Raw genomic sequence first — 18825 nt, forward strand, 5'->3', positions numbered from 1 at the left:
AGGTTGTAGCTCAGGAGCCTCTGGGCACTCAAAGTGTTTTTAACGCAAAATAGTAAAATAATCAGTACTACTAAATACTAGCATAAATTAATTAAGTTATTTTAATAGAATAAACGTGCAGCCCTTGGGAGCAGCACCTGGACAAGGGAAGGGAGTGGGAAACTCTGGAATGTTCTGGAAAATGACCCCAAATTTATGCTTTACACCATTAAGAGGAAAAAAAACTGGTGACAAAATCCATAACAAAAAATTAGCAAAAATAATTAATACACGATAGCACATCTAGATAATTATAGTAAAGCAATTCTACTTACTGACTACACAATACAGAGATTAATTAGTAACAAATAATCTATTTTTGTAAACAATAATATCACAAGGAGTAAAACAACATGGTAGCTCGTGTTAGTAAGCGATAAACATCTAACTCTGTACGGTAATGGTTTAAAAATTAATAGCTTAATGGAATGAGACAATTAACAATAATTAATTACACCCGAGTCCCTCAATGACCCCGCTCCGGTCCTGCCCTCACCCGCGTTTCCCGCCCTCTCTTCCCATTGGCCTCTCCTCAGCATCTTCCTACTCCCATTGGTTCATCTTCACGTCAATCAATATCGCCGCGCCCCCCGCTGCGCCCGACAGGCCAATCAGAGGCGGGTCTTACCGGCAGCGCTGGCCAATGGCGAGGGGCGGATTTGGGCGGGACGGCGGAGGACGCGCGGCGCTGATTGGTCGGACCGCCGAGAGGGGCGGGGCCGGTGGCGGGGGTGACAAGATGGCGGCGGAGCCGGTGGAGCTGCACAAGCTGAAGGTGCCGCCGGCAGCGGGAACGGGGCTGGGAAAGTCTAAGGGAACCGCGGGGAGAGCGCGGACAGAGCCCGGCAACCGGGACAGCCCGCGGGGGGAGCGCGGACAGAGCGGCTGGCACTGAGAGAGCGCACGGGGAACGGCGGGAAACGGGGTTGGCGGCTCTGAGGGGGCTGTGGGAGTTCTGAGGGGGCTCAGGGGGCTCTGAGAGATTCAGGGGGTTCTGAGGGAGATTCAGGGAGCTTTGTGGGGTCTCTGAGGGGCTTTGGGGAGCTCTAAAGAAGCTCTAAAGGGACTCTGAGGGGCTTTGAGGGGGCTCTGAGAGAACTCTGAGGGGGCTCTGAGGGATTCAGGGACTTCTGAGGGGCTTTGAGGGGGCTCTGAGGGATTCTGGGGAGTTCTGAGGGTTTTGGGGAGCTCTGAGGAGCTCTAAAGTAGCTCTGAGGGTTTGTGGGGGCTTTGAGGGGCTCTGGGGAGCTCTGAGGGGAATTCATTGAGGGATTCAGGGAGCTCTGAGGGAGCTCTAAAGGAGCTCGAAGGGTGGGTTCTGAGTGGGCTCTGGGGAGCTCTGAGGGGTTCAGGGGGCTCTGAAGGAGCTCTGAGGGATTCAGGGATTTCTGAGGGGCTTTGGGAGGCTTTGAGGGGGCTCTGGGGGATTTAGGGAGCTCCGAGGGAGCTCTAAAGGAACTCGAAGGGTTCTGAGGGGGCTCTGAGGGGTTCACGGAGCTTTGAGGGAGCTCCGATTGCTCTGAGGGGCTTTGAGGGACTCTGGGGAGCTCTGAGGGAGTTCCGAGTGCTCTGAGCGGATTCTGAGGGAGCTCTAAAGGAGTTTTGAGGGGCTCAGGGGGCTCTAAAGGAGCTTTGAGGGCAACGCGGGCAGAACCGGGACCCGGGAGGGCTCCAGGGGGAACCAGGACTGAGAAGGACCCGGGAAGGATTTGGAAGACCCGAGAGAGCTCCAGGAGCCCCGGGCTGGAGGGGAACCGGAGATTCTGGAGGAACCGGGACCGAGAGGGAACCGAAGCTCCGGGGCCCCTTGGAGGGGTCGGGATGATTCCCCCGGGATGATTTTTATATCCGAAATGCTCAGGTTTTCATCCTGAATTCCCAAATTTTTATCCCCAAATTCTCATTTTTTTTTTAATCTCCCAAATTCCCAGATTTTTATATCCCAAATTCACGGATTTTTAATCCCCAAATTCCCGGATTTTTTATCCCCAAATTCCCGGATTTTTTATCCCCAAATTTCCGGATTTTTTATCCCTAAATTCCCGGATTTTTTTATCCCTAAATTCCCGGATTTTTTTCTCCCAAATTCCCAGATTTTTATCCTCTATTCCCAGATTTTTTATCCCCAAATTTCCGAATTTTTATCTCCCAAATTCTCAGATTTTTTTTTTATCCCCAAATTCCCAGATTTTTATCTCCAAATTCCTGGATTTTAATTCCTGAATCCCTGGGCTGTTTAATTCCCCAAATTCTCAGATGTTTTATTGCCAAATTCTGGGTTTTTAATCCCGAATTCCCAGATTTTTACCCCAAATTCCCAGTTTTTTATCCCCAAATTTACTGGGGTTTTTTATCCCCAAATTCCCAGTTTTTTATCCCCAAATTCCCAGATTTTTTATCCCCAAATTCCCAGATTTTTTTTCCCTGAATCCTCAGATTTTTATCCCCCAATTCCCATATTTTTATATCCCAAATTTCCCCGATTTTCATCCCCAAATTCCTGGATTTTAATTCCCAAATTCCTGGGGTTTTATATTCCAAATTCCTGTACTTTTATCCCCGAATTCCCAGATTTTTATATCCCCAAATTCCCACATTTTTATATTCCAAATTCCCACATTTTGATCCCCGAATTCACAGATTTTTAATCCGAATTCTCAGATTTTTATATCCGAAATCCTCAGATTTTCCTCCCGAATTCCCAGATTTTCATCCCCAAATTTCCCGATTTTTTACTCCCAAATTCCTAGACTTTTACATCCCAAATCCTCTTATTTTTTACCTCCAAATTCTCATATTTTTCCCCAAAATCCCTGGATTTTTGTGTTGGCAGCTGGCGGAGCTGAAGCAGGAGTGCCTGGCCCGGGGGCTGGAGACCAAAGGCAACAAACAGGATCTGATCCATCGGCTCCAGGCCTACCTGGAGGAGCACGGTGAGAGCTCCTAAATCCCCTAAAAACCATGGCATTCCTCCCAAAAAACCATGGGATTCCTCCCAAAAAATCACAGGATTCCTCCCAAAAAACCCATGGGATTCCTCCCCAAAAACCATGGAATTCCTCCCAAAAAATCACGGGATTCCTCCCAAAAAATCACGGGATTCCTCCCAAAACCCCATGGGATTCCTCCCCAAAAACCATGGAATTCCTCCCAAAAAAATCATGGGATTCCTCCCAAAAAACCCATGGGATTCCTCCCAAAAAACCACGGGATTCCTCCCAAAAAACCCATGGGATTCCTCCCAAAAAATCACGGGATTCCTCCCAAAAAATCACAGGATTCCTCCCAAAAAACCCATGGGATTCCTCCCAAAAAACCCATGGGATTCCTCCCAAAAAACCCATGGGATTCCTCCCAAAAAACCATGGGATTCCTCCCAAAAAACCATGGGATTCCTCCCAAAAAATCACGGGATTCCTCCCAAAAAATCACGGGATTCCTCCCAAAAAATCACAGGATTCCTCCCAAAAACCCATGAGATTCCTCCCAAAAAACCCATGGGATTCCTCCCAAAAAATCACAGGATTCCTCCCAAAAAACCATGGGATTCCCACCTGGAATTCCTCAAAAATTTCCTGAAATCACCTGGGATTCACAGCTGGAATTAATCCCAAAATCCCCTGGAATTCCCAGCTGGAATTCCTCCCAAAATTCCCTGGAACTCCCACCTGGAATTAGTTCCAAATCCCATGGAATTTTCACCTGGTATTTCTCCCAAAATCCCCTGGGATTCCCACCTGGAATTCCTCAAAAATTCCCTGAAATTCCTCCCAAAATTCCCTGGAATTCCCACCTGGAATTCCTTCCAAATCCCCAAAATTCCCTGTGATTTGTCCCAAAATTCCCTAAAATTCCCACCTTGAATTCCTCCCAAAATCTCCTGGAATTCTTCCCAAAACCTCCTGGAATTCCCACCTGGAATTCCTCAAAAATCCCCAAAATGCCCTGGGATTCCTCCCAAAATTCTCTGGAATTCCCACTGGAATTCCTCAAAAATTCCCTGGAATTCCCACCTGGAATTCCTCCCAAAATTCCCTGGAATTCCTCCCAAAATTCCCTGGAATTCCCAGCTGGAATTTCTCCAGAATCCCCTGGAATTTTTCACCTAGGATTCCTCTCAAAATTCTCTGAAATTCCTGCTGGAATTAATCCCAAAATCCCTTGGAATTCCCAGCTGGAATTTCTCCAAAAATCCCCTGGAATTCTTCCAAAATTTCGTAAAAAACCGTGGAACTCCCACCTGGAATTCCTTGAAAATCCCCTGGAATTCGTCCCAAATCCCCTAAAATTCTCACCTGAAATTCCTTGAAAATTCCCAGGAATTCCCACTTGGAATTCCTCCCAAATCCCAAAAATTCCCTGGGATTCTTCAAAAAAATCCCCTGGGATTCCCAGCTGGAATTCCTCCCAAATTTCCTAATATTCCTACATGGAATTTCTCCAAAATTCCCAAAAAAACTATGGAATTCCCGCCTCGAATTCCCCCCAAATCCCTTGGAATTCCTACCCGGAATTCCTCCCAAAATCCTGATTTTTCTGGGATTCCCTCAGGAATTTTCTCTGCTCTGACCTTTCCCTGTTTTCCGTTTCCAGCTGAGGAGGAGCCCAACGAGGAGGACGTGCTGGGAGAGGAGATTGAGGTGGGAATTTTTGGGAAAAATCCCGATTTTCCAAAGGATTTTTGTGGGAATGAGGCAACATTCCAACCCCATGGGGAATTTTAACTGTTTTTCCATCATTTTTTGGGGTTAAATCCGCTGGATTTGGTGCTTGGGATGATTCAGATCTTGGGAATTTGGGGTGGGGGATTGTCCATAGATTTTTCCATGGATTTAATGAATTTTCCCATAGATTTTCTCTGGATTTTTCCACGGATTTAATTAATTTTTGCATGGATTTTTCCATGGATTTTTCCTGGTTTTTCCCATGGATTTTCCCATGGGTTTAATGAATTTTCTCATGGATATTTCCATGGATTTTCCGTGGATTTATTTCCATGGATGTTCCATGTTTTTTTCCCATGGATTTTCCATGGATTTAATGAATCCTGCCTGGATTTTTCCCATGGATTTTCTCTGGATATTTCCATGGATTTTCCATGCATTTTTTTCATGGTTTTAATGGATTTTCCCATAGATTTCCCTGGATTTTCCATGGATTTGATGGATTTTTCCATGGATTTAATGAATTCTTCCCTGGATTTTTTCCCTGGATTTTCTCTGGATATTTCCCTGGATTTTCCATGGATTTGATGGTTTTTCCCAGGGTTTTCCATGAAATTCTCTGGAATTCTGTGAATTCCCCTGGATTTCCCATGGATTTTTTCCATGGATTAAATGAATTCTCCCCTGGATTTTCCCCTGGATTTTTCCATGGAATTTCCTGGATTTCCCTGGATTTTCCATGAAATTCCCTGAAATTCCATTAATTTTCCTTGGATTTCCCTGGATTTGATATTTTTCCCATGGATTTTTCCCATGGATTTTTCTCCTGTATTTCACATAGATTTTCCATGGATTTGACATTTTTTCTCTGGATTTTCCTCTGGATTTTTCCATGGAATTCCATTAATTTTTCCATTAATTTCCTCTGTTTTTCCTCTGGGTTTTCCATGTTTTTGATGGTTTTTTTTCCATGAATTTCCTGGATTTTTCCATTAATTTGATATTTTTTCCCGTGATTTTTCCTGTGGATTTCCCAGATATTTTCCCATGGATTTTTCCATGGATTTAATGAATTCTCTCTGAATTTTCTCATAGATTTTCTTTGGATATTTCTATGGATTTTTTTCACGAATTTGATGGTTTTTTCCCCTGGATTTTTTCCATGGAATTCCAATAATTTTCCCTGAATTTCCCTGGATTTGATGGATTTCCTCGGATTTTCCCGCCCTTTTTTTCCCGCCCTTTTTTTCCCGCCCTTTTTTTCCCGCCTTTTTTTTTCCCCTTTTTTTTCCCCCCTGTTTTTTCCCATGGATTTAATGGATTCTCCCTGGATTTTCCTTGGATATTTCCATGGATTTTTCCATGGATTTTTCTATGGATTTTCTGGGGGTTTTCCCTGGATTTTTCCCTGGATTTTCCATGAATTTCCTCTGATTTTCCCCTGGATTTTTCCATGGATTTTTCCCTGATTTTCCCTGTTTTTCCTTGGATTTCCAGGAGGAGGAGCCCAAGGCCCCGGAGCCGCCCGTGAAGGTTCAGGAAGAGGCTCCAGTGAAATCTCCCGACGTGTGAGAATTCCCAAAAATTCCCAAAAATCCCCGGGAATGGGGAACTGGGGAGCCCTGGGATGGGATTTTGTGGATTTGGGATCTCTGGGATTGGGATTTTCTGGGATTGGGATTCCCTGGGATTGGGATTCTGTGGGGTTGAGGTTCCCTGGATTGGGAATTCCTGGATTTGGGATTTTTGGGATTTCTGGATTTGGGATTTCATGGATTTGGGATTTTTGGGGTTGGGATTCCCTGGATTTGGGATTCCTGGATTTGGGATTTCATGGATTTGGGGTTCCCTGTATTTGGGATCTCTGGGATTGGGATTTTATGGATTTGGGGTTCCTGGGGTTGGAATTTTGTGGATTTAGGATTCTTGGGATTTTGTAGATTTGGGATTCCCTGGATTTAGGATTCCCTGGATTTGGAATCCCTGGGGTTGGAATTTTGTGGATTTTGGATTCTGGAGGGGGTTGGAAATTCCTGGATTTGGGGATTCCCTGGATTTGGGGTTTTGTGGATTTGGATTCCTTGGAGTGAGAAGATTCCCTGGATTTGGGATTTCATGGATTTGGGATTCCTGGGGTTAGGATTTCATGGATTTTGGGATTTCCTGGATTTGGGATTTCCTGGATTTGGGATTCCTCGGAATGAGAAGATTCCCTGGATTTGGGATTTCTGTGGATTTGGGATTTCCTGGATTTGGGATTCCTGGGGCTGGAATTTTGTGGATTTGGGATTTTGTGGGGTTTGGATTTTGTGGATTTGGAATTCCTTGGAGTGAGAAGATTCCCTGGATTTGAGATTCCTGGGACTGAAATTTTGTGGATTTGGAATTTCCTGGATTTGAGATTCTTGGGGCTGGAATTTCCTGGATTTGGGATTTCTGGGGCTGGAATTTTGTGGATTTTGGATTCTGGAGGGGGTTGGAAATTCCTGGATTTGGGATTTCATGGATTTGGGATTCCTGGGGCTGGAATTTTGTGGATCTGAGATTTTCTGGGGTTTGGATTCCCTGGATTTGGGAAAACAGAGAATTCTCTCCCAAAGAAAACTGGGAATTCCTTTAAGAAAACAAGAAATTCCCACAGGAAATCAGGGAATATTCTCCTGCAGAAAATTCCCAAAGGAAAACTGAGAATTCCCAAAGGAAAATCTGGATTCTGGGATTTGGGAACCTCCAAATTTTTTGATTTTTCTTCCCATTCCAAATTTTTTGGGGCCATTCCCAACTTCCCCCCTTGGAATTCTTTCCTAAATGAATCCAAATTGACTTTTCCCAAATTTTTTCCATTTTTTTTTTTTCAGGATCCAAGAGAAGAAAGTGGTGAAAATCTCCTCAGAAATCTCCCAGATGGAGGTAAAAAAATTCCCTGATTTCCAAATTTTCAGGACCTTCCAGGTTTGGTTTTTGTTTTTTTTGGTTTTTTTGGGTTTTTTTTGGGATTTTCCAGGAAATTTTTCGGGGGAATTTTCCAGGTCAGGTTGGAGCACTTTGGAACAGGGAAATGCCAGAAAAAAAGGGAATTTGGGGGATTTTTTTTTTGATTTTAGGAAGAAATTCCCCCCCTTTTTTCCCATTTCCCTTGGAAAAACATCATTTTCCCTGAAAAACCCCAAATTTCCCTGGAAAATCTCTATTTTTCACTGGGAAAATCCCCATTTCACTGGAAAATTCCTGTTGTCCTCTGTAAAATCCCAGTTTTTCTCTGAGGATCCCCATTTTTTGCTGGAAAATCCCCATTTTCTCTAAAAAATCCCTGATTTTCCCCTGGAAAACCCCAATTTTCTTCTGTAAATTCCCATTTTTCCTGAAAAATCCCAATTTTTTCCTCTGGAAATTCCCAAATTTTCCCTAAAACCCCCCATTTTTTTCTGTAAAATCCCAATTTTCCCCGAAAAATCCCATTTTTTCTCTGAAAACCTCCAATTTTCCTCTATAAAATCCCAATTTCCCTCTGAAACCCCCCAATTTTTCCCTGAAAATCCCCAAATTTCCCATTTTTTCCAGAGGATGCAGAAAAGGGCCGAGAGGTTCAATGTCCCCGTGAGCCTCGAGAGCAAAAAGGCCGCCAGGGCAGCCAGGTGAGAAATTGGGAATTTTGGTGAGAAATTGGGAATTTGGGGGGAAAACTGGGAATTTTGGGGAAAATTCAGGAATTTTGGGGAATTTCGAGGGATCCTGAGGGATTTTGGAGGAATTTTGGGGGATTTTTTTGGGAATTTTGGGGGGTTTTTGGGGATTTTTTGGGGAAATTTGAGGGATTTTTGGGGGGAAATTCAAGAATTTTGGGAATTCTGGGAATTCTCAGGGTAAAATTGGGATTTTTGGGGGATTTTTGAGAGAGTTTTGAGGAAATTTTGGAAATTCTGGGGATTGTTCTGGGGATTTTGGGGGAAAATTCAGGAATTTTGGGAATTCTGGGGGGAATTTTGGGAATTCTCAGGGTAAAATTGGGAATTTTGGGGCATTTTTGGGGATTTTTGGGGGAGTTTTGGGGGAATTTTGGAAATTCTGGGGAGAATTTTGGGGATTTTGGGGGTAAAATTGGGAATTTTGGGAAAAATTCAGGAATTTTGGGGAGTTTTGGGGGGTCCTGAGGGATTTTTGGGGAAATTTGGGGGATTTTTTTGGGAGTTTTGGGGGAGTTTTGGGGGGAAATTCGAGAATTTTGGGAATTCTGGGAATTCTCAGGATAAAAATTGGGAATTTTGGGGGATTTTTGGGGGATTTTTTGGGGGAATTTTGGAAATTCTGGGGATTGTTCAGGGGATTTTGGGGGAAATTCAGGAATTTTGGGAATTCTGGGGGGAATTTTGGGAATTTTCAGGGTAAATTTGGGAATTTTGGGGGATTTTATGGGGGGTTTTTTGGGGAGTTTTGGAGGAATTTTGGAAATTCTGGGAAGAATTTGGGGGTAAAATTGGGAATTTTGGGGAAAATTTGTGGAATTTTGGGGGATCCTGAGGGATTTTATGGGGTTTTGGGGGATTTTATGGGGATTTTTTGGGAATTTGGGGGGAAAATTTGGGAATTTTGGTGGTTTTGGGGAATTTTGAGGGATTTTGGAGGATTTTTTTTGGAATTTTGAGGGGTTTATTTGGATTTTATGGGCATTTTTTGGGAATTTTGGGAATTCTGGGGGAAATTTCAGGGATTTTGGGAGTTCTGGGAGGATTTGGGGATTTTTTTTGGGGAATTTTGAGGGATTTTGGAGGATTTTTTGAGGAATTTTGGGGGATTTTTGCCCCTAATTCCCAAAATTCCAGCCCCAATTCCCAAAATTCCACCCTAAATTCCCAAAATTCCCAAATTTTCCAGCTCTAATTCCCTTTTTTTAAATTTTTATTCCCACAGGTTCGGTTTGGCCACAATTCCCACAAAAGGTGAGGGAAGAAAACTGGAAATTTTGGGAATTCAGGGCTGGAATTTGGGGAATTCAGGGAAGGAATTTTGGGGAAATTTGGGGCAGAAATTTTGGGATTTCCAGGCTGAAATTTGGGAATTTTGGTGAATTCCTGACAGGAATTTTTTCCTCCTCTCCCCAGGGCTCTCAGGAGACTCCAAACCCACGGTGAGGAAAAAAATGGGAATTCTGGGGTGGAATTTTGGGGAATTCCAATGGAATTTTGGGAATTGAGGTGGAATTTTGGGGTCTGAGCTGGAATTTGGGGAATTCCAGTGGAATTTCGGGATCTGAGCTGGAATTTTTGGGATAAAAAGTGGGAATTTTGGGTTCTCAGCTGGAATTTTGGGAACTGGGCTGGAAATTTTGGGATCAGACCTGATATTTTGGGAATTGGGCTGGAATTTTGGGATCCCAGATGGAAATTTCAGGATAAGGAGTGGGAATTTTGGGATCTCAGCTGAAATTTTGAGAACTGGACTGGAATTTTTGGGATAAAAAGTGGAAATTTTGGATCTCAGCTGGAATTTTTGGGATAAAAAGTGTGAATTTTGGGATCTCAGTTGGAATTTTGGGATAAAGAGTGGAAATTTTGGGGATCCCAGTTGGAATTTTGGGATAAGGAGAATGAATTTTGGGATTTCAGCTGGAATTTTTGAGATCTCAGCTGGAATTTTGGGAACTGGGCTGGAATTTTTGGGATAAGGAGTTGGAATTTTGGGATCTCAGCTGGAATTTTGGGAACTGGGCTGGAATTTTTGGGATAAGGAGTTGGAATTTTGGGATCTCAGCTGGAATTTTGGGAACTGGGCTGGAATTTTTGGGATAAAAAGTGGAAATTTTGGGATCTCAGCTGGAATTTTGGGAACTGGGCTGGAAATTTTGGGATCAGACCTGATATTTTGGGAATTGGGCTGGAATTTTGGGATCCCAGATGGAAATTTCAGGATAAGGAGTGGGAATTTTGGGATCTCAGCTGAAATTTTGAGAACTGGACTGGAATTTTTGGGATAAAAAGTGGAAATTTTGGATCTCAGCTGGAATTTTTGGGATAAAAAGTGTGAATTTTGGGATCTCAGTTGGAATTTTGGGATAAAGAGTGGAAATTTTGGGGATCCCAGTTGGAATTTTGGGATAAGGAGTTGGAATTTTGGGATTTCAGCTGGAATTTTTGGGATCTCAGTTGGAATTTTTGGGATCTCAGTTGGAATTTTTGGGATCTCAGCTGGAATTTTGGGAACTGGGCTGGAATTTTTGGGATAAAAAGTGGAAATTCTGGGATCTCAGCTGGAATTTTGGGAACTGGATTGGAATTTTTGGGATAAAAAGTGGGAATTTTGGGATTTGGGCTGGAATTTTGGGATCTTAGCTGGAATTTTTGGGATAAATAGTTGGAATTTTGGGATTCCAGCTGGACTTTGGGTTGAAATCCTCAAACTCTGGGGGATTTTTTTTGGGATCTCAACACTGGGAGGAATTTTCCAGGTTTTTCTCCCAGAATTTTTCCCCCTTTGGAATTCCCAAATATCCCAAAAATCCCCAAAAAAATTCCCAAGTTTCCCTTTTCCCAGATAAACCTGGAAAAGCTCAAGGAAAGGGCCCAAAGGTTCGGCCTCAACGTCTCCTCCCTCTCCAAAAAGGTGAGAATTGGGAAATTTGGGAATTTTGGGAATTCTGGGAATGTCAGGGAACCTTCCCCACCTCTGGATTATCCCAAAAATCCCAAAAAAAAGGGGGTTTTTTGGGAATTTGGGGGTTTTTTTTGAATTTTGGGGGTTTTTTTTGAGAATTTTTGGGGTTTTTCGGGAATTTTTTGGGTTGAGAATTTGGAGGTTTTTCAGGAATTTTGGGGGTTGAGAATTTTGGGGTTTTTTTCTGGGAATTTTGGGGGGTTTTTTGGGAATTTTGGGGGGTTTTTCAAGAATTTTGGTGTTTTTTGGGGAGAATTTTTTTTTTAATTTTGGGGTTTTTTGGGATTTTCAGGGTTTTTTGGGGAATTTTGGGCATTGGGATTTTTGGGAATTGGGATTTTTTGGGGGAGTTTGGAATTTTGGGGGGAATTTGGGGGGGTTTTTTTGGAATTTTGGGGGGTTTTTTTGAGAATTTTTGGGGTTTTTCAGGAATTTTTTTGGGTTGAGAATTTGGAAGTTTTTCAGGAATTTTGGGGGTTGAGAATTTTGGGGGTTTTTTTTTGGGAATTTTGGGGTTTTTTTGGGAATTTGGGGTTTTTTCTGGGAATTTTGGGGTTTTTTCTGGGAATTTGGGGTTTTTCTGGGAATTTTGGGGTTTTTTGGGAGGAATTTTGGGAATTTTTCTTTTGAATTTTGGGGTTTTTTGGGAATTTCAGGGTTTTTTGGGGAATTTTGGGAATTGGGATTTTTTAAAAATTGTGGGTTTTTTTAAGGAAATTTTGATTTTTAAGGAATTTTGGGGGTTTTTGGGAATTGTGGTTTTTTGGGGGGAGAATTTTGATTTTTAAGAAATTTTGGGGGGTTTTGAGGGTTGAAATTTTTGAGAATTGGGATTTTTGGGAAATGGGGTTTTTTTTGGGAATTGTGGTTTTTTTTGGGGGAATTTTGATTTTTCCCAACATTCCCATTCCCAGAGTGAGGAGGACGAGAAGCTGAAGAAGAGGAAGGAAAGGTTTGGGATCGTCACCGGGGCCGGAGCCGCCGAGGATTCCGAGGTGGGGACAAAATTCCAGGATTTGGGGACAAAATTCTGGGAATTTGGGGTCAAAAATTCCAGGATTTGGGGTCAGGAATTCCCAGGATTTGGAGCCAAAATTCCCAAGATTTCAGGCCAAAATTCCTGGAATTAGGGACCAGAATTCCCGGGATTTGGGATGAAAATTCCCAAGATTTGGGGTCAGAAATTCCTGGGATTTGGGACCAAAATTCCCAAGATTTGGGGCCAAAGTTTCTGGCATTTGGGGTCAGGAATTCCCAGGATTTGGGGCCAAAATTCCCAGAATTACGGACCAGAATTCTCGGGATTTGGGGCCAAAATTCCCAGGATTTGGAATGAAAATTCCCGGGATTTGGGGCCAAAGTTTCTGGGGTTTGGGGCTGACAATTCCTGGGATTTGGGGCCAAAATTCCCAGATTTGGGGCTGGGATATGGGGCTGGAATTCCCAGATTTTGGGGCCAAAAATTCCCAGATTTGGGGCTAAAATTCTCCGGATTTGGGACGAAAATTCCCGGGATTTGGGGCCAGGAATTCCCGGGATTTGGGGCCAAAATTCCCAAGATTTGAGGCCAAAATTCCCGGAATTAGGGACCAGAATTCCCGGGATTTGGAGTCAGGAATTCCCGGGATTTGGGGCCAAAATTCCCAGGATTTGGGGCTGGGATATGGGGCTGGAATTCCCAGATTTTGGGGCCAAAAATTCCCAGATTTGGGGCCAAAATTCTCTGGATTTGGGACGAGAATTCCCAAGATTTGGGGCCAAAATTCCTGGGATTTGGGGCTGGGAATTCCTGGGATTTGGGGCCAAAATTCTGGGATTTGGAGTCAGAAATTTCCAGGATTTGGGACCAAAATTCCCGGGATTTTCCCCCACAAATTCCACAATCTTTCCTCACAAATTCCCAGGATTTTTCCCCAATTTTTTCCCCAATTTTTCCCAGGATTTTCCCTCACAAATCCCACAATTTTCCCTCTTTTTTCCCTTCCCAAATCCAGGCAAAGAAGCGGAAAAGGGCGGAAAGGTTTGGGATCGTCTGAGCCCCTCCAGAGCTCCAAACTCTCCTCAGGTCAGGATCTCATTTTCCTTCATTCCCAAATTTTTCCATGGAATTTCCAGGAATTTCCAGGAATTTTTTCCTTTCCTTGGTGGGTTTTGCTATTCCAAGGTTTTTGAAATTTTTTTTCTGCCCCCCCAAAAAAAAAAAAATCAAGGGGAAAAAGAGGAGGGTGGGAATTCCTAAATCCTGGTAGAATTCCCAAAATATTGGGAATTTTCCAAGGATTTTGGGATTGTTTTTTCAGGGATTTCGGGGTTGTTTTTTCAGTGATTTTTGGGTTGTTTTTCCATGGATTTGGGGTTGTTTTTCCAGGGATTTTGGGCTTATTTTCCAGGGATTTTAGAATTATTTTTCCAGGGATTTTGGAGCTGTTTTTCCAGGAATTTTGGGGTTGTTTTTTCCAGGGATTTTGGGGCTGTTTTTTCAGGGATTTTGGACTCATTTTTCCAGAAATTTTGGGGCTCAATTTCCAGGGATTTTGGGGTTGTTTTTCCAAATATTTGGGGGTTGTTTTTCAGGGATTTTGGGGCTGTTTTTCCAGGGATTTGTGGTTGTTTTTCCAGGGAATTTGTGGTTGTTTTTCCAGGGATTTTGGGTTGTTTTTCCAGGGATTTTGGGGCTGTTTTTCCAAAGATTTTGGGGGTTGCTTTTTCCAGGAATTTAGGGGTTGTTTTTCCAGGGATTTTAGAATTATTTTTCCAGGAATTTTGGGGTTGTTTTTCCAGATGTTTCAGAGCTCATTTCCCAGGGATTTTGGGGTTGTTTTTCCCGGAATTTTGAGTTGTTTTTCCAGGGATTTTTGAGTTGTTTTTCCAGGGATTTTGGGGCTCATTTTCCAGGAATTTTGGGGTTTTATTTCCAGGAATTTTGGAGTTTCTCAGGGATTTCTTTCATTTCCAGGTGTGCTTTGCCTGAACCCTTCCCCTGTTGAAGACTTTGAGCTCCAGGATTTGGAATTCCCGGCGGGAATTTGGGGAATCTCCTCCCGGAGCTTTGGGAGCAGCAAAGGCCAGTCCTGGAATTCTGGGGCCATTCCCAGGCCAAGAGAAAAATTTCTATTTTTTTGGGAATTCTCCTCTTTTTCCTTGAATGTTTCCCACCCTTGGGAACCTCAGAGACTCCAGGAAATCCCAGGATTCTCCTTCCCATCCCAAAAATCCTCAGGATCCAGGGAAATCCTCGTGTCCTGGTGCCTCCCTGGCTCCTCCCTCATTCCCAGTTTTTTTCCCAATTTTCCCCATTTTTTTCTCATTTTTTCCTAATTTTTCCTTTTTTTTTTTTTTTTTTTTTCCATTTTTTCCTGTTTTTTCCCATTTTTTCCACAATTTTTCCCATTTTTTCCACATTTTTTCCCATTTTTTCACGGTTTTTCCCCTTTATTTTTCCCCTTTTTATTTTCCCCTTTTTATTTTTCCCCTTTTTTATTTTTCCCCTTTTTTTATTTTTCCCTTTTTTATTTTTCCCTCTTTTATTTTTCCCTTTTTTATTTTTCCCCTTTTTTATTTTTCCCCTTTTTTTTCCCCCTTTTTCCCCCTTTTTTTCCCTTTTTTCCCATTTATTTCCCCCCAAATTTTCCCAGTTTTTCCCCAGTTTTTCCTGGTGTTCCAGCCACTGCCAGGTTTTATATTCCCATTTATTTTTTTCTACTCCCCCGGTTTTTCCCTCAGAAGGGTCGGGCTCTGCCTCTCACATCCCAGATTTCCCAATAATAATAAAAAAACTTCCCCTTTTCCAAGGATTTTCCAAGGAATTCCTTTTCCAGGGGCTTGGAGTTGTGGGAAATTCCCTGGAATTTCTGCTGAGCTTTTCCAGGGATTCCTGAGCTTTAATCCGGGTTTTCTCAAGGTTTTCCTGAGTTTATCCAGGAATTTCTGTGGTTTTCCTGAGTTTATCCAGGAATTCCTGAGCTTTTCCAGGAATTTCTGAGTTTTCCAAGGGGTTTATCCGGGGATTCCTGAGTTTATCCAGGATTTCCTGGTGTTAAATCCAGGTTTTCTTGAGGTTTTCCAGGTTTTCTTGAGTTTATCCAGGAGTTCTTGAGGTTTATTCAGGAATTCCTGGTGTTAAATCCAAGTTTTTCTTTGGGTTTTCCATGTTTTCCTCCCCAGGGCCACCCCAGTGTCCCCTCTGTGTCCCCACTGTCCCCTCAGGGCCACTTCAATGTCACCCCAGTGCCACCCTCCTGTCTCTCCAGGGCCAGCTCAGTGTCCCCCAGTGCCACCCCGCTGTCCCCTCTTTAATGTCACCCCAGTGCCACCCCCCTGTCCCCTGCTGTCCCCTCACTGTCCCCCCAGTGCCACCCCTCTGTCCCCCTGCCATCCCCACTGTCCCCCCACTGTCCCCCCAGTGCCACCCCTGCTGTCCCTTCACTGTCCCCCGCTGTCCCCCCAGGGCCACCCCAGTGTCCCCAACTGCCACCCCAGTGCCACCCCTCTGTCCCTCCACTGTCCCTCCACTGTCCCCCCAGTGTCCCCTGTGTCCCCTCACTGTCCCCCCAGTGCCACCCTGCTGTCCCCTCTATCCCCTCACTGTCCCCTGCTGTTCCCCACTGTCCCCTGTCACCCCACTGTGACCCCACTGTCTCCCCACTGTCCCCCCAGTGCCACCCCCGTGTCCCCTGTGTCCCCTCGCTGTCCCCCCCGTGTCCCCTCCCTGGCGGTGGCTCCGGGCCGGGCGGGTGGAGCTCGGCCAGGCCCCTCGGCCGCGTTAATTAACCCCGTTAATTGCGTTCATTAAGGCCGATGTCGCCGCCGCCCGGGGGACGCTCCGGGGGCTGCTGTCACCGTGGGTGGCCCCGGATGTCCCCGGGCCTCATTTGTGTCCCCAAACCTGAAATAGGTCACGGCCAGCGGGGCCGGGAACGGGGAACGGGGAATGGGAATAACGGGAATGGGAATAATGGGAATGGGAATAATGGGAATGGGAATAACGGGAATGGGAATAACGGGAATGGGAATAATGGGAATAACGGGAATGGGACAAGAAACGGGAATAACGGGAATGGGAATAATGGGAATGGAAATAACGGGAACAGGGAATGGGAATAATGGGAATGGGAATAACGGCAATGGGAATGGGACAAGAAACGGGAATAACGGGAATGGGAATAATGGGAACAGGGCAGGGAATGGGAATAATGGGAACAGGGAATAGAAATGGGGCAGGGAATGGGACAAGAAACAGGAACAGGAATAACAGGAACAGGAATGGGAATAATGGGAATGAGAATGGGAACAGGGCAGGGAATGGGAATAGCGGGAACAGGGGACAGAATGGGGCAGGGAATGGGAATAATGGGAATTGGGAATGGGAATAATGGGAATGAGAAAGGGAATAACGGGAACAGGGAATAGAAATGGGGCAGAGAATGGGAATGAGACAAGAAACGGGAATAACGGGAACGGGAATAACGGGAACAGGGCAGGGAATGGGAATGGGGCTGGGAATGGGAAAGGGAATGGGAACAGGGCAGGGAATGGGAACAGAAATGGGACAGGGAACAGGAATGGGAATAACGGGAACAGGAATGGGAATAATGGGAATGGGAACAGGGTAGGGAATGGGAACAGAAATGGGACAGGGAACAGGAATGGGAATAACGGGAATGGGAATAACAGGAACAGGAATGGGAATAATGGGAATAGGAGCAGGGTAGGGAATGGGAACAGGAATAGGATAGGGAATGGGAAAGGGAAAGAGGCAGGGAATGGGAACAGAGACAAGAAATGGGAACAGGAATAACAGGAATGGGAACAGGGAACAGGAATGGGGGGGGCAGAGAACGGGGACAGGACAAGTAACAGGGCAGGGAATGGGAACAGGAACAGGGCAGGGAATGGGAACAGGAACAGGGCAGGGAATGGAAGTGGGAATGGGGCAGGGAATGGGAACAGGACAAGAAACAGGGCAGGGAATGGGAACAGAAATGGAGCTGGGAATGGGAATGAGAATGGGACAGGGAACAGGACAAGAAACGGCAGGGAATGGGGCAGGGACAGGGACAAGAAACTGGAACAGGAATAACAGGAAGGGGAATGGGAACGGAAATAGGGCAGGGAAGGGGAATGGGAACAGTCATGGGGCAGAGAATGGGAATGGGGCAGGGAATGGGACAGGGACAAGAACCAGGAACGGGATAACAGGAAAGGGAATGGGAATGGGAATGGGAACAGGAATGGAGTAGAGAATGGAAATGGGGCAGGGAATAGGAACAGGGAACGGGAATGAGAATGGGGCAGGGAATGGGAAAAGGACAAGAAACAAGGCAGGGAACGGGGCAGGAATGAGAATAGGAATGAGGCAGGGAATGGGAATGAGGCAGGGAATGGGGACAGGAATGAACAGAAGGACAGTGGGGACACGGCTGGAGATGGACAGAGGGGACACAGCTGGGAAGCAGAGGGGACATGGCCAGAGGGGACAGTGGGGACACAGCCAGTGGCCACAGGGCCACAAACCCACTGACACATCTGGAGCCACGTCCTCGTGTCCAGTCCTTGTGTCCAGTCCTCACTTGGACACCGGAGGGTCACTGCCCACCCTGTCCCCTCCATGGTGACACCCCCGTGTCCCCTCAGGCCGGCCCTAATTAGCCCTAATTAGCCAGGGACATTCCCAGCATAGCTGCAGCCCCTAATGAGGCTTCATAAAGCGGCCCCGGGGGCGGATCCTGGGGCCGCTCGTAAAATCCTCCCTTAAAAATACCATTAAAAATTCCCCCTTAAAAATCTCCCCCTTAAAATCTCTCCTTAGAAGTCCCATTAAAAAGCTCCCCCTAAAATCCCCCTTAAAAATGCCCCCTCTTAAGATTCCCCCATTAAAATCCCCCCCAAAAAATCCCATTAAAAATCCCTCCCTTAAAATCCCCCCGAAAGATGCCCCCCCTTAAAAAATCCCCCATTAAAATCCCCCTTAAAAATCCCTCCCCCTAAAATCCCCTCTTAAAATCCCATTAAAAATCTCCCCCTAAAGTCCCCCTTAAAAATCCCCCCTAAAAGTTCCCCATTAAAATCCCCCCTAAAAATCCCCCCTTGACATCCCCCATTAAACCCCCCCTAAAAATCCCATTTAAATTCCCCCCTAAAGATGCCCCCCCTTAAAAAATCCCCCTTCAAAATCCCTCCCCCTTAAAATCCCATTAAAAATCTCCCCCTAAAATCCTCCTTAAAAATCCCCCCTAAAAATTCCCCATTAAAATCCCCCCTTAAGATCCCCCATTAAAATCCCCCCCTAAAAATCCCCCTTAAAATCCTCCATTAAAAATCCCCCTTAAAATCCTCCATTAAAAATCCCCTTTTACAGCTGGGGGGCTGTGCCAGGACCCCAAATGTCCCCAGCTCTGTCCTGGGTGTCCCCAGCTTTGTCCTGGGTGTCCCCAACCCGTCCTGTCCCCTACACCTGGGGATGGTGACATTGCCT

The 18825-nt window shown here is 45.0% G+C and overlaps 1 protein-coding gene across 2 annotated transcripts; it reads left to right on the top strand.

The window, feature by feature from the left end:
• Positions 1–749: 749 nt before the first annotated feature.
• Positions 750–15395, top strand: SARNP (SAP domain containing ribonucleoprotein). 2 transcript variants are annotated; one of them, XM_083881141.1, is made up of 12 exons: positions 750–814; positions 2873–2972; positions 4633–4679; positions 6201–6271; positions 7562–7613; positions 8265–8338; positions 9612–9640; positions 9803–9828; positions 11232–11300; positions 12266–12346; positions 13346–13416; positions 14308–15393. In XM_083881141.1, exons 1-11 carry the CDS (start codon positions 779–781, stop codon positions 13385–13387), a joined length of 627 nt encoding a protein of 208 aa, XP_083737267.1. In that variant the 5' UTR covers positions 750–778; the 3' UTR covers positions 13388–13416; positions 14308–15393. The 2 variants fall into 2 exon arrangements, with proteins under 2 accessions (XP_083737267.1, XP_083737268.1); XM_083881142.1 differs by lacking the exon at positions 11232–11300 and having other exon boundaries at positions 14308–15395.
• Positions 15396–18825: the final 3430 nt, after the last annotated feature.

Source organism: Zosterops lateralis (genome assembly GCF_965231275.1).
Source record: "Zosterops lateralis genome assembly, chromosome: 32".
Lineage (NCBI taxonomy): Eukaryota > Metazoa > Chordata > Aves > Passeriformes > Zosteropidae > Zosterops > Zosterops lateralis.

Excerpts from the sequence above, each read along its gene's own strand:
- SARNP (XM_083881141.1), top strand. The coding sequence starts at position 779 with ATGGCGGCGGAGCCGGTGGAGCTGCACAAGCTGAAG. Across the intron at positions 9,641-9,802 it reads GGCCACAATTCCCACAAAAG|GGCTCTCAGGAGACTCCAAA; the intron begins GTGAGGGAAGAA and ends TCCTCTCCCCAG. Across the intron at positions 9,829-11,231 it reads CAGGAGACTCCAAACCCACG|ATAAACCTGGAAAAGCTCAA; the intron begins GTGAGGAAAAAA and ends CCCTTTTCCCAG.